Genomic DNA, 16,179 nt, shown 5'->3' with positions numbered 1-16,179 from the left:
GAAGATTTTGAATGTTTTGTTTTGGAGCATATTCCTGTTACCTTACGGAGGGGTAATATGAAGCGTCTTTTGTATCAGCATGAACAGCGCTGGATCTTCTTTTTGGATACTGTATGGCCTAAGGCAGTGTTCTTCAACCACCGGTCCATGGACCAGTGCCGGTCCACAGAAATTTCCTGCCGGTCCACAGGGCCAGCACGTGCATCAGGCCCAAAACAGTGTTCTTCAACCGCCGGTTCTCGGTGCAATCGATGCGGTGTTATCTTCGAGCCAGCTCCCTCTTCCTAACTGATTCAGTGCACAAAGCTACGGGCAGTGGCTCCTACAGGCATCCTACAGCCATCTGAACCGGAAGCCTTCTCTCTGATGTTGCAATGTCAGAGGGAAGGCTTCCAGGTGAGGCAAGGGACATGCAAGGTGCAATTAGTACTATTATGGGGGTGGGGTCTGGGGTGGACATTGGGTAGAAATGGGCAGGGTCTGGCCCACGACTTAGCCCAGTGTTCTTCAACCGCCGGTCCACGGACTGTTGCCGGTCCACAGAATTATTTTTTTATTTCTGCTGGTCCATAGGTATAAAAAGGTTGAAAAACACTGGCCTAAGGGGCTGAATCAGCGGGTTGAATGGGTGGCGTTCTTTGGATGAGTGGCAGCGTTCTGCGGGATGCAAGTCAGCTGTTTTGTTACAATCCTGGTCAGCAGTTACGGCATCGGGGCCCGGAAGTGCTACCGGAAGTCGGGTCTTGCTGTTCTTTTTAAGCAAGGGGCATGTCTTGTGCCGGCGTGCAAGGAAGAGGAGCAGAGTTTTCAGTTTATTTTCCCCGAGGAAGCCTTTAAGAGGCAAAACAAGGCACTTGTTGGAATTGGGGCATGGCTGCTGGATATTTCATCTTGTAATCGCCGTACTGTTTTCATCAGAGTCTGGCCAGATATCTTTAATACGGCGACTCCAGACCATGGTTCCCAAGCTAAGTAAAGCTTTCTGGTTTTGTTTTTTCCTGTGCACAGCGATGGGTGTAGCACCCTTGTGATAATTACATTTCTGTGGGTGGTGAAGTTTTTTTTGCCAATGATATGAAAATAAGCAGATTCGAACACTAAGGGCTCCTTTTACGAAGCAGCGTTAGCGTCTTTAGCGCACGCGACTTTTCATCACGCTCTAAGCTCCACGCTGGCCGAAAAACTACCGCCTGCGCGGCCGGCGGTTTAGCGTGTGCTATTACGTGTGTTAAGCTGCTGGCGCGGCTTTGTAAAAGGAGCCCTAAATCATTATTGAGAGTTGACTGCTGATGTGTGAAAATTTTGAGGCTTTTTTTTCTCCACCTTTTTTGTATGAAATGTTTAGCGGGGGGAGCACAGCCCATCTCTGGCGAGTAATATTTCTGATTTTTGTATATAAAAACAATCCTTTTTCATACTGGTCCAACACGGTCCGTGTTTCAGTTAAGGTAGTCTTCTTCAGGGGTGTATGAAAGAAGCCTATAGAACAGAACAGCAAATGGAATATCCATAAACAATATATACTGTCTACGAACATATATAATAAACACAATGAAAATGTATCATCTACAGTAAAATAATGGGAATGGGAATTTAATGGGAACATATAAATTCACAATGAACATTAATAAAGTCATGTGTATTAAATAAATGAAGCAAATATTAAGGCTTGAATATAAATGTTGAAAATATAATGCAATTTTTCACGTACACTCAGATTTGTGTAATCTGACCAAGAGCCTTAGCTCCTATAGTCGAACCCACCGTCCCATCACTGTGTATGACTTTGATGTGAGGCTACATGCTCTACAGATTAATAACTTCGTTCTCAATGGCAATAAGAGGAGAAAACAACCCCTCCACTTAACTTAAAGTTAACTTAAAATGGAGGGGTTGTTTTCTCCTCTTATTGCCATTGAGAACAAAGTTATTAATCTGTAGAGCATGTAGCCTCACTTACTATCTTTCACATTAAAGTCATACACAATGATGGGACGGTGGGTTCGACTATAGGAGCTGTGGCTCTTGGTCGGATTACACAAATCTGAGTGTATGTGAAAAATTTCATTATATTTTCTACATTTATATTCAAGCCTTAATATTTGATTCATATATTTTTGTCATTGACTTTGACCTCTCACTTCTGTATATTTTTGAGAGCATTTTCCTCACTCCCTATAATTTTTAAATAAATGAAGAGCATTAATTAAACCAAAAATGAATTTATCATTAGAACATACAGTATTTGCGGAGAGGGAGGCTGTCTCCTTCCTCAGCTCAGTTTGCTTGTGTCCTCTCTCCTTCGCCATTTTTTATTGCTGATGAATTTCACCTGCTGGAATAGCTCAGGGTTGAAGTCAGAAGGAAGCCTTCAGGTCTGTGGGTGCTGGTGGACAGGTGGCGGAACAATGAGTGATTCAGAAATAGCAGTGCATACAAGGGGAATTATGCAGTGCTGAGCCTACAGGATATGGAGAAATTTCTGCTTCCCTATGATGGATATCAGAAACCTTGACTGTGATCTGGAGTACTGACCCCTGAGTCTTTAAATTTAGGAGTAGCTGAGATTAATTTTCTTCCTCCTGATTCACTGGAGCTGGATAACATCTCTGTGGCAATTCAGAGCAAAACAACAACAACAAAACATTCTTTCTAATGCCAAAGAACAAATTCCAAATACAGCTCCAATTACTAATGAAGCCAAAGTGCTCAAGTTTAGCATTAATCTCTAGGAACTCATCCAACTTTATTAAAAAAATTGTAATTGAAATAATGAGGACCTTATTTACGTATAGAATAGTACAAGAGATTCAAGGCAAGCCAATCTACTACGTGAAACATAGAAACATCATAGAAACATAGAAGATGACGGCAGAAAAGGGCCATAGCCCATCAAGTCTGCCCACTCTAATGACCCACCCCCCTTGATTTTACTCCCCTAGAAATCCCACATGTGTATCCCATTTCCTTTTAAAATCTGGCATGCTGCTGGCCTCAATCACCTGAAGTGGAAGTTCATTCCAATGATCAACCACCCTTTCGGTGAAGAAAAACTTCTGGTGTCGCCATGAAATTTCCCACCCCTGATTTTCAGCGGGTGCCCTCTTGTGGCCGAGAGACCTTTAAGAAAGAAGATATCATCTTCCACCTCGATGCGGTCCGTGATATATTTAAACGTCTCAATCATGTCTCCTCTCTCTCTCCACGTTCCTCGGGTGAGTATAGCTGCAATCTGTTCAGCCTTTCCTCATACGGGAAATCTTTGAGCCCCGAGACCATCCTGGTGGCCATTCGTTGAACAGACTCAATTCTCAGCACATCTTTTTGGTAATGTGGTCTCCAGAATTGTACAGATGGCAGATAAAGGGCCAAAAGGCCCATCCAGTCTGCCCATCCGCAGCATCCACTATCTCATCGGACTGTTGGAGTGGCTGTGGAAACAAAGGCAACTGTGGTTCACCTGCAGTTGTCTTGTCCAAGAATATCAGATCTGTATACAAGAAAGAAGAATTCTGAAAATGGATAATGCGAACCTTCCCCTTCACCCACTGGTTCTACTACCTGCACAACCTGGGATCTAGAAAATCTATAAATACAGCCATGATGAACAGAAAATCAGCTCTAGAAAGTGTAAGGAATTCAATGGCATGTGGTTAGGGGATTTGCCCCACCCCCTAAAGGCCCTGAGGGCACTGCTCTAAATTGGATTGGTTGAGCAGGCAACAATACCGTTTAAAACTAAATGGTTTACATAATTTATAGTACTGTCAGGGCTTTCAAGGGGTTCATAGAATCCCCAGCCCAAGAGCCCTACTTTTTTTTTGGGGGGGGGGTTACTTTTTGTTTCATGCAATTTGACTGGTTGAGCAGGCTGCCTACTCAACACATCAAACTGCATGCAGCAAAAAATAAACAAAAAAATTAAAAAGCAGGGCTGTAGAGCTGTGGATTTACTGAATTCCCTGAAAGCCCTCACCACATGCCACTCTAGAAAAACTAAATTACATAATACATAAGAATTGCCATACTGGGACAGACTGAAGGTCCATCAAGCCCAGTTTCCTGTTTCCAACAGAGGCCAACCCAGGTTCCAAGCACCTAGCTAGATCCCAAGTAGCAAAACAGATTCTGTGCTGCTTATCCTAGGAACAAGCAGTGGATTTCCTCAAGCCATCTCGATAATGGCCTATGGCCTTCTCTTTTAGGAAATTATCCAAACCTTTTTTAAACCCCACTAAGCTAACTGATTTTACCACATTCCCTGGCAACAAATTCCAGAGTTTAATTACACATTGTGTGAAGAAATATTTTCTCCGATTAGTTTTAAATCTACTACTTAGTAGCTTCATCGCATGTCCTCTTGTCCTAGTATTTTTGGAAAGAGTGAACAAGCGATTCACATCTACCCTTTCCATGTATTATTTTATAGACCTCTGTGATATCACCCCTGAGCAGTTTCTTCTCTTAAGCTGAAGGGTCCTAGGCGCTTTAGTCTTTCCTCATAGGGAAGTCGTCCCATCCCTTTTATCATTTTTGTCACCTTTCTCTGTACCTTTTCTAATTCCACTATATCTTTTTTGAAGATGTGACGACCAGAACTGCGGTCATACCATAGAGCGATACAAGGGCATTATAACATTTTCTTCTTTGTTTTCCATTCCTTTCCTGATAATTCCTAGCACGCTATTGTTGATGGAACATATAAAAGTAAAAAATTCAAAAGATTACAAACTATGATTTGCACTTCTCAGTGTAACACTGGTCTCACTCACAATACCTTTGGGCACCAGCTAGCTCTTTGGGTCAGGTACCCCCGACCAGGGTCTACAAAGCAAAGTCTGATTTTTGAGATGGGTGCAGGCCTGGGCTGGACTTACTGTGGTGGAATGAAGGATAATTTTCTCTGGTGTGCAATCACTTCACACAGTCTTTTATTTAATTAAAAGAAATCAAGCCAAGACGGATGAAAAACTGATAACTTGAACTTTACTTGAATATCTGAGTTGCAATTACAACTTTTAAAACTATTTACAAAGTCTCTCCAAACAATTCTTCACTCACATTTCAGTACATAGTTACTTTCAATAATTCCTTCTTTGTGTTCCCAATCTCTTTACCCAAAAATCCGTTTTGTACTTCTGGTGAGCCACTCCAGATCCCACCCTTGTTCCTCAGCCCAGGGCCACTTCTTCCCCGCCAAGCTGAAACCCTCTTTCTGGACATTGCTATGAGAAGAGTCACAGTCACTCTTGTTTTCACGAATACAGGATGTCTGGGGCGGTACTTGGAGAGACCTCCCAGGAAAGAGACTTGGGAGTTCTGATCGACAAGTCAATGAAGCCGTCCATGCAATCCGCGGTGGCGGTGAAAAGGGAGAACAGAATGCTAGGAATGATAAAAAAGGGGATCACGAATAGATCGGAAAAGGTTATCATGCCGCTGTACCGGGCCATGGTGCGCCCTCACCTGGAGTACTGCGTCCAGCACTGGTTGCCATACATAAAGAAGGGCACGGTACTACTCAAAAGGGTCCAGAGAAGAGCGACTAAAATGGTTAAGGGGCTGGAGGAGTTGCTGTACAGTGAGAGATTGGAGAAACTGGGCCTCTTCTCCCTTGAAAAGAGGTGACTGAGAGGGGACATGATCAAAACATTCAAAATACTAAAGGAAATAGACAGATAAAGACAGATTGTTCACCCTCTCCAAGGTAGGGAGAACAAGAGGGCACTCTCTAAAGTTAAAAGGGGATAGATTCCGTACAAACGTAAGGAAGTTCTTCTTTACCCAGAGAGTAGTAGAAAACTGGAACGCTCTTCTGGAGGCTGTTATAGGGGAAAACACCCTCCAGGAATTCAAGATAAAGTTAGACAAGTTCCTGCTGAACCAGAATATATGCAGGTAAAGCTAGAATCGGTTAGGACACTAGTCTTTGACCAAAGGGTCGCCGCATGAGCGGACTGCTGGGCACGATGGACCACTGGTCTGACCCAGCAGCAGCAATTCTTATGTTCTTATGTTATCCACACAGTCTCTTCTTCACACTACTTTCTTCATGCAGAAATCGGTGGTGTACTTTCAGCTGTCAGTGCTGGGACTTAAGAAGTTGGAAGCATCCCGAGGAGGAGGGGAGCAGCAGCACTTTAATTTTTTTGGCTGGAGGGAGGGAGAGAAAAAAATGCTGAGGACGGGAGGGAATCAAAAGGGAGAATTGTTGGGCATGGGTGTCTGAGTAAAAGGGAAAGAGAGATGGTGCATACGGGGAAATGAAGAGAGGTAAATTGTTGGGCGTAGGGAGGGAGAGAAATATTGGACATGGTGATGGGAGAGGTGTGAGGTACAGATACATGGGGAAGAGAGAGATGAGAGGGAGAAATGTTGGATGTGGTGGAGAGGGAACAGTGGGAAGGATGAAGAATAGAGAATGACACGGTGACAAAATTCATCACCGTTCCCGTCCCCGCGGATAACCGCGGGAAACCATCTTCATGTCATTCTTTAAGGAGAGAGGGAAGAATCAGAGTATGAATGGCCACAACCACTGACCCGCAAGCTTTGCTTTGAAGAATACTGGTGTAGAAGGACTGAGGTTGAAACAGACACTACAGAATGACAGTCTCTGGTATCCAGAGCAGATATTGTGATGTCATAATGCCTCATTCCACCAGTGCCTAAGATCCAATCACATCAGTGATGTCACAATGGCTTCATTATCCTTGGCTCACATAAGAATCAGAGTATGAATGGCCACAACCACTGACCCTCAAGCTTTGCTTTGAAGAATGCTGGTGTAGAAGGACTGAGTTCGAAATAGACACTAGAAAATGACATGAGATTATTTCCCGCGGTTATCCGCGGGGACGGGAACGGTGATGAATTTTGTCACCGTGTCATTCTCTAATGAAGAACAAAAGTAAGTGTAAACCTCCTATCTTTTCTTTCTATTTAAACTACAGTACTTTATTTTGAGGACCATTTCTTTAATGTTCTTTAATGTTTTTATAATCTCTGTACTGTACAGGATCTGAGTTATGTACAAATTCAACTTAAGAACGGTTTAAAAAACGGAACTTATTTCTTAACCTGGGGACTGCCTGTATTAAGTTTAAAGATCGAGCTCTGTTCTTTATAGTTTAAATCAGTGGTTCCCAACCCTGTCCTGGAGGACCGCCAGGCCAATCGGGTTTTCAGGATAGCCCTAATGAATATGCACGGAGCAGATTTGCATGCCTCTCACTTCCATTATATGCAAATCTCTCTCATGCATATTCATTAGGGCTAGCCTGAAAACCCGATTGGCCTGGTGGTCCTCCAGGACAGGGTTGGGAACCACTGGTTTAAATAGCATTCATAATTATGGATGTAACTTAAAGTACTGCCATGACCCACCCATTTCGGTGCCTCCTTTTTAGACTCGTGTGTAAAATTTAGACGCAGATCCCGTGCCTAAATTTATGCACATAATTTGATGTATATGCATAATTGATTCTAATTAGCACCAATAATTGCTTGTTAAAATGCCAGTTCTTGGTGCTAATCAACTTGTTAGTCAACTAAAGTACTCGCACAGGGGGCCTTTTATTAAGGCGCGCTAACCGATTTAGTGCGCACTAAATGCTAAGGCGCCCATAGAATATAATCGATGGCTTAGCATTTAGCACATGCTAAATCAGGTAGCGCGCCTTAATAAAAGGACCCCACAATTCGGTAAGTGACTAAAATTGCATACATAATTTATAGTACTTTTTATAGATTTAGGCGTTATATGTAAATATAACCATATGTATGCTGTTTAGATCAGTGGTTCCCAACCCTGGAGGACCACTAGGCCAATCGGGTTTTCAGGCTAGCCCTAATGAATATGCATGGAGCAGATTTGCGTGCCTCTCACTTCCATTATATGCAAATCTCTCTCATGCATATTCATTAGGGATAGCCTGAAAACCCGGTGGTCCTCCAGGACAGGGTTGGGAACCACTGGTTTAGATGGCAGTACAAGCACCTAGATCAGGGGTGTCCAATGTCGGTCCTCGAGGGCCGCAGTCCAGTCGGGTTTTCAGGATTTCCCCAATGAATATGCATGAGATCTATTTGCATGCACTGCTTTCAATGCATATTCATTGGGGAAATCCTGAAAACCCGACTGGATTGCGGCCCTCGAGGACCGACATTGGACACCCCTGACCTAGATATACTATGGACTGCTTGCTGATAAAAGTATATTTGTTATCTTGGTTTTACAGTGGTCAGTTCGCCATAGTGAAAAAATGCTGGGAGATCAGCACAGGACTTGACTATGCCGCCAAATTCATTAAGAAACGGCAGAGCCGGACTAGCCGCCGAGGAGTGAGGCGGGAGGAGATTGAGCGGGAGGTGGACATTCTGCAGCAGCTTCAGCACTCCAACATCATCACCTTGCACGATGTCTATGAGAACAGGACCGACGTGGTGCTGATCCTGGAGCTGTAAGTAGAAGGATTTCCTATTCGGAGGTGGAGGAGGAAAGCGACAACAGGAAGGGCTAGAATGGTCACCTTGCACAAGGGCAGCTCCTGAAACGGAACTTGCTGACTGCCAAGCTGCTGACGTTATTAACAGATATTAGCCCTAAAACAGAATGTGATCACTGCTCTGCAGATGTATCTTGCAAGCAGGTCATCGCACAGCTCCAGCTCTGTTAGAGTGTTTAACTCTTTAGTCTGAGTCATAATTGGGTTATTGGGGGTCTCATGCTAGAGTACCTGGTGCTTTGGCCAAGCTGTGGAGCTGATTCATTCCAAATCTTTCTAAAGAGGTGCTGTATTACTTTATTGTAAATTAACACTAATCACTTTACATAGGAGCTTTTTGGTTTGAAAGCAACATCTGCTTAAACATTGCATCTTCTGTGTTGTCCTTGTAATGTACAGTAGACTCTCAGTTAACCGGCGCCCATGGGGATTGCTAGATGCCAGATAAACGTAGTCGCTTGAGAGTTACTATGAAAAATAGGCCTAACTAATACCATACCCCTTATCATAAACTGTCCCAGACAAACTACCGGACATGTGGCAGGCAAAGCGTGGGCATATTCAGGTGTGGGGTGCCAAATTTACACTTAAATTTCCACCAGAAATTGATTTTATTTTCATTTTTATTTAAAGTATTACAGTATTTCTTTGATGGGTTGTTTTTTTTTTTTGCTGGTTGCTTGAGAGTTCTGGTTGCTTGAGTTCCGGTTAACTAGAGAGTCTACTGTAATGCAGTGTAGCAGGGACAGAGTAGTTGCTTAAGCCTCAGTGAGTTTGGAAGCCCCATCTGTTGCAGCTAGTCAACAGGACAGGCCCAAGGTGTGGTGGGAGAGGGGGAGCTCTGACTGGGGAAGGCATACTTGAGTTGGGACATGATGGTCTGTGAGCCATTGCCAGAGAGAGGCTCCACAAACTAGGATTCCACATTTTTCTTTCATCCACTGCAGGAAGCATTGGGTCTACTTAAGCACATGGCCAGTAACCCCAGAGAGTGCCCTGCTGGTGAGATCTAGACCTGCCTTGGAAGTGGCATAGTTGCCAAGTTTATCAACATCCACACTGGAGACTTTTTGACCAGTCCTGGTTTTGAACTTAACATCTGAAACTAGTGTGGGATTTGTAGTCTCTGATCCTGTTTCCTGAAGTCCCATAATACACCAGGATATGATAGATCAAAAATCCAGGACGGTCTCAAAACCTGTAGCCTGGAAATAGGTTACTCGCCATCTCTGAAGTGCTGAGTTCAGGTCCAGGAACAGAGAATATGGCGCCTCTTGCTATGGCAAACCCTGCTAGACAATAAGCAGCACTGTGGGTGTATCTTATTATTATTATTTTATTAAATTTTTATTGAAAAATTTGAAATATATAACAGCAAACATGGATATCAGTAATAGCAGAAATACAAAACAGCGATAAGACCAAAATACAATCAGCATACCAAGAAAGTGCTGACCAACAGCACAACAATAAACCCAATACCCGCTCTCAAAGAGAACCCCAAAGCCCATCCCCAAACCCCAAAAACCTGAGCGCTCTAAGAGAGGACCCCCTGTTGTTTCTTCAGGAGATCACCCCATCCAACATCCCCCCCAACCTTCCCCCTCCCCCATAGGTAAGCTTAAAACAATGAGTCCATTTTGTCCATAATCAAAGACTAAGTCTGGGTATGTGTATAGTAGTAGCCATGGCTTTTTGCTATGGAAAGTTCCATGGCACTGATGGACCAAAATTTTAAGGTCCACTCCAATTGGGTAGGCGATACCAGCTGTCTCCAACGGTTGGCAATCAAGCATTTAGCTGCAGCCAGACCCCGACGTCGAAGCTTAGTTTGCCAAGTGTGCAAGCACACATTCACTGAGGGTGTATCTTGAAGGAGGAAGAGCGTGGACAGCAGAGGCCATAAAAGAGCCATTTGGGAAAAAGCAAAAACGCCCCCACAAAATACCACATTACCTCTGTAATTGTTTCACAGAGTTGTGTGGCATTGGGAATGTGGCTGCTGATGTTGCTTGAGGGAATGCAAGTCCATATTTAGAGCGGCAGTGATATTTCAAGCCAAACTGTCACCATCAGTTACCATGTTAGAAATAAAAAAAACAAAACAAAAAACAAAACTACAGGAGTTGGTTTTGAAAATAAATATAAAGGCCCATTTGACATAGAATGTTGAGATTGTAATTGCGACTTCTGGGTCAGGAAGTGCTCAATTGTGGCGGTATTTTACACTGTGATAACACCAAACAATTGGACCCAGATGTACATCAAAAATCTCTTGGTCAAATTACTATCTGTGTTGTAAGAGTTGTTGGGCTCTCATACATGCCTACAAAAGACTAAAAACAAACAAAAAATTTAAATAATAAAGTGAAATGTGGAGAAAAACAGACCTGAATACAGCCTGAATGCGAAACAGGCGATCCCCTGTTGGGAGTATACTTCCCCCTCTCCATTCGCGGTTTCGGTAATCGCGATTTCACATATTCGCAATTTTGGGGGGAGGGGGAAAAAAAGAAAAAAACAACAACCATCGTTAAGTCTTCCCCTCCGGCATCCCGGCCTTACCTGGTGGTCTTCCTACGCTCCTGCCCTGTGCAGATCGCCATTAGGAAATAGCTGTAGGGAGTTCCCATCGTAGTCTCGAGAGACTACAGGAACTCACAGCAGCCATTTCCTAATGGCGATCTGCACGGGGCAGATTGTTCCTGCCCCGAAAGCCCGCTAGACCACCAGGTAAGGCCGGGAAGGCGGGAGGGAGGTGGGGGTGGGTCAGTGCCAGATATTCATGGTTTTTTACCATTCGCGGTCTGGCTCTGCCCCTATCCCCCACAAATCCGGAGGGAGAAGTGTAATTCGAAAGCAGCACAAGTTTGTGAAGTCAATGATGAAGATAAGTAATTTTTTTTTTTAACTTATATGCTGCTTAGTTTGATATAACGTTGTTTGGAAGACTACACTACAGCTTTTTGCACTTTTTGCACTAGGATTGAAAAACGTATAACTTTTGCCATTACATATTCATAGGTTAGTTGTTTGTGGGCCTTCACTAAAGAACATGGACTGAAGCTGTGGGTGAATGATTTTGTTTTGGATGTTAGTGGAGGGTTTTTCAGACCTGCGATGATCTATTTTTATTTAATTATTTATATTCCACGTATCCTGCAATTCTATGCGGATTACAGATTATTTAGGGTCACAAGGAGCAGTGCGGGATTTGAACCCAGAACCCCAGGGTGCTGGGGCTGTAGCTCTAACCACTGCACCACACACTCCCCATGATCTGTGCTCTAATGAATATTATGTAAGTTCAAGAGCCGTGTATTGAGGTCTGTTTTTCTCCACATTTCACCTTATTGTTTATTTTTTTATTTTCAGTCTTTTGTATGCATGTGTGAGAGCCCAACAACTCTGGTGTGGGGAATGGCCCCTACCTATCTCTTACCACATTTCGAGCTACACATCCCCACTAGGACAACCAGAAATTGTAATATTTTTGCCTATCTAAGGATCACTGATTGCAAATACAGGTCTTTTCTGGACAGAACTTTTAAGTTTCAAGCTAGTAAACAGCAGACCTGGCTAGACAATTACATCAACAGAGCCAGGTTGACCTATGGCGCATTTCGGAAAGAAATTAAGACAGCATTGTTCGATAGATTTATCTCCTAATCAGATACCATTTTAAAATTATTAACACCATGCTGATAACTTTGAGAAATATGTGTATTTTTACTAATTGTATTCTGTAATTCGATGATTGTCCAGCTCTCTTCAGTGTAAATCGCCTAGAAGTCGTAAGATTGTGGCGGTATAGAAAAAATAAAGTTATTATTATTATTACAACACAGATAGTAATTTGACCAAGGTATTTTACACTGACCGTTTGTAACATAAGTATAGGGCATGCAGGATTATCTGTGTTTTTGCCTGTACGTGCAGTGGGAGCAGCCATTATACAAATGTTATAACAATGAGCAGCATGACCTCAGTGGTCTCCATGAGGAAGTCGAGCAAAAAAGAAGACGACAAAATTCTGCACAAAACTAAATAGATAAACGAAGGGGCAGAGAAGGCCAGACCTTCAAACCAAAGCTCTGTTACCAATAGGAAGTGGAACAAGAAAAACGGACCTGACACGGACCAGGTTTTTTTTAGTTCAATCTTTATTGCATTTCAGGAACTTACATAAATAACAAAAACACAGTTGCCATCTGCCCAAAAGTGAACATAGTACAGGACTGGGTTTTGGCTACAAAACGTGCATCAGGAGTCTTCATGGTGTCCACGCAACAGACAATAAAAATAAGCTAATTCAGCGAAAGCTCACATCCAAAAGCGCAAGTGCCTCTTTTGATAAATCTTCAAATACAGAGATCATTTACAGTTTCAAATATTATTTAAAAGAATCTGTGGTCATCTTCCTTTACTAGGGTTACCAGATTTTTTTTTTAACTTTAGTAAAATCCGGACCCCTAGACCCGCCCACAACCTCAGGGTGCTGAGGCTGTAGCTCTAACCACTGCGCCCCACTCTCCTCCAAGTCCTTGGTTAAGTGTCAAAACAGCCATTTTAACTGTTAGTGCACACTAATTCCCAGTAAAAGCGTTCAAATTTAGGTGCCCAAAAAAGGGGTACTGAGTGCTATTGTAGGGGAGTGTGTGGTGCAGTGGTTAGAGCTACAGCCCCCAACATCCTGGAGTTGTGGGTTCAAATCCCGCACTGCTCCTTGTGACCCTGGACAACTCACTTAATCCAATAAATAATACCCCTCTGTACTCTCTTTTAGTACTTTAAAGTAGAGACCAGTGATAAGTGTTCTTCCATCTAACTTATCTCCAACAATCTTCAGTCTTAAATCTTCAAAAGATATACTTTATAAGGGGAGTGGTCTCAGATCCCCGCGCGCTGTCAGCAAGTTAACTTAACAGCCGCACTAGAAAGGGAAACAACCTCATCGGCCCTTCTCTCCCTCCTGCCTAGTGTTCTAATGAGTCTATAATCCAAAAAAATGGAACAAGAAAGACTTAGCTCTGGCAGGGATGATTATTCAAATGTTCAAATGCTGGAATTCTTTATTGCTGTCTTTGCTGGTCTGCTCCTGCCTCACCTAATCCCCCAGTACCCCAGGTACATTAGAAAGAGTGTGAGCCCGCCAGGACAGATAGGGAAAAATGCTTGAATACCTGAATAATTTGTAATTCGCATAGAATTGTAAGATATACAGAATAAATATAATTAAATTTTAAAAAAAAATTTAAATAAATACGGTGCTCTGAGTCGGGCGCCATTTACATAATAATGCTTAGCGCCAGGATCTGTGCCCTATTTTGGATGTATGGATTTACACCAACAGAACCCAGGTGTAAATCCATGCACCTAAATTTGGTGCCGATTTCCCCTATTTTCTAATACTTTGTGCATCAGGAGGAGGAGTGTGTGGCACAGTGGTTGGAGCTACAGCCTCAGCACCCAGGGGTTGTGGGTTCAAACACTGCGCTGCTCCTTGTGACCTGGGCAAGTCACTCAGTCCTCCATAACCCCAGGTACGTTAGACAGATTGTGAGCCCACCGGGACAGAGAGGGAAAATGCTTGAGTACCTGATTGTAAAAACCGCTTAGATAACCTTGATAGGCGGTATATAAAATCCTAATAAACTTGATCAGTAATGAATGCACCTGATCCACCCATGGTCACGCTCCCTTTTCAGTTGTGCACTGAAAAATTTACATACGAATCTTTATATAATAGAGCCTAGTAAGATGCATGCATAAATTCAAATTGCTGTCAATTAGGGCCAAATTGTTGGCACTAACAGGCTCATTATGCAATTAAATTGCATTTGCAAATTGGACGCATGCCCAAATTTGAGCATGTAATTATAAGTACCATTTATGAAATTCCCCTTCATCTGCTTTAAGCCTTTTAGTAAAAAGCCCCTTCTGCACTGGTTCCCTCTGTGGAGAGCTGTGAAGCATCAGCCAAAGAAAGTCCCCTGCTTAAATTCCCTGATGCACTGTCAAGTAGAGAATGACATAGGGACAAATTTGTCCCCTTCCCCGCAGGAACTCAATTTCCCCATCCTGTCCCCACAAGTTTTTTTGCTGTCTCTGTCCCATTCCTGTAAGTTCTACCTTAACCGCACAAGCCTCAAACACTTATGATTTTAAAGTGTTTGAGGCTTGTGCAGATGAGGACGGAGCTTAGGCATTGGTGGAATGAGGCATTATGACAACACAATCTGAGCTCTAGAATGTTGGTACTTATGATTTTAAAGTGTTTGAGGCTTGTGCAAATGAGGACGGAGCTTAGGCATTGGTGGAATGAGGCATTATGACATCACAATCTGAGCTCTAGAATGTTGCTACTTATGATTTTAAAGTGTTTGAGGCTTGTGCAGATGAGGACGGAGCTGAGGCATTATGACATCACAATCTGAGCTCTAGAATGATTTTAAAGTGTTTGAGGCTTGTGCAGATGAGGACGGAGCTTGCAGGAATGGGGCAGGGACGGGAAAATGAGTTCTCGTGGGGGACGGGGAAAAATATGTACCCATGTCATTTTCTGTCAAGCCCAATTTCTGCAATATAATCTCAAACTTAGCCCTACTGTGCTGTCTTCCCAGGGCAGGTGCAATTTGTAAAATATGATTATAATGTGATTGGCTTCTTTGTTGACATGGTTTGCAGAATTATGATATGGAAAGCAGAAATAATAGTAGTTTGAAGGGGCTAATGAGACTGTTACAATCACAATTTTGACATTTCCCCCTTTATTTTGACCACTTTATATAGTCCTTTCTTTCTTTGAAGCTCAGCAAAAAAAATTATCATGCCACTGACGTTTTCTGAATATGAGACACACTATTCGAGATTTGCACTTTGAGAAGCCTGCAGGTGGCGAAATCCTTTGAAACATGAAACTGATGGCATAGGGAGACCTCCGGGCCTGTGTAATCTGCACATTTTCTCTGCTTCTGATGCAGTTACACAGGCGCTGCATGATCACTGACTTTGTCAGTCTGTCAGCCAACATCTTTGCTTCCTTCCCCATATGATTTCCTTCCTGCATTGCACGCCTGCTCTTCCTGGCCCCACACAACATTGTTATACTCTTTTCCTTTTTTCCTGCTCCTATGAAACTGACTCCTGCATACGAAGCTGTTTTCTATTATTTTAAGGAATACAGTGGCCTCCCGTGCAGTGTCAGAGTTCAAGGAGTTCTTGTCCAAAACAGCTGTTAGTCTACCCTAATCTGTGAGCATAAAGGACTGATCAATCAGTGGTTGTACCTAGGATTACCAGATTTTCCGTTCGGAAAATCCAGACCCCTTAGACCTGCCCCCAGGACGACACAGCCCCTCCCCGTCACACCTCAGCCCCGCCCCAATCCCGCCTTAGCCCTGCCCCAGCTCCGCTCCACCCCCTGCTGCTTGCTCTGGTCAAGCAAGAGGACATGCACGCATGTGATGTAATGACATCACGCACATGCAGCATGCACAGATGCCCTGATGCCCGACGGCGATTTTGAGGGAGGCTTTTCAAAATCCGGACAAAGTGCTGGGTTTTGAAAAGCCGTCCGGATGTCTGGTAACCCTAGTTGTACCTTCCAAAACCTTAAGAATCTTGCTCTTGACGCAGTGGTTTACTTTTTGTCTTACTGAAGTTTGATTGC

General features: G+C 43.3%; 1 protein-coding gene across 2 annotated transcripts in view; it reads left to right on the top strand.

Moving 5' to 3' along the window:
- The window catches only part of DAPK2 (death associated protein kinase 2), a 188,853-nt gene that overhangs the window by 91,731 nt on the left and 80,943 nt on the right, over positions 1–16,179 (top strand). For both annotated transcript variants that reach the window (XM_033921041.1, XM_033921040.1), the window contains exon 3: positions 8,241–8,462. In XM_033921041.1, coding sequence (XP_033776932.1) covers positions 8,241–8,462 — 222 coding nt within the window. The remainder of the gene's footprint in view (positions 1–8,240; positions 8,463–16,179) is intronic.

This window comes from Geotrypetes seraphini, chromosome 14, assembly GCF_902459505.1.
Source record: "Geotrypetes seraphini chromosome 14, aGeoSer1.1, whole genome shotgun sequence".
NCBI lineage: Eukaryota > Metazoa > Chordata > Amphibia > Gymnophiona > Dermophiidae > Geotrypetes > Geotrypetes seraphini.
This window is presented reverse-complemented; position numbering and strand designations above follow the sequence as displayed.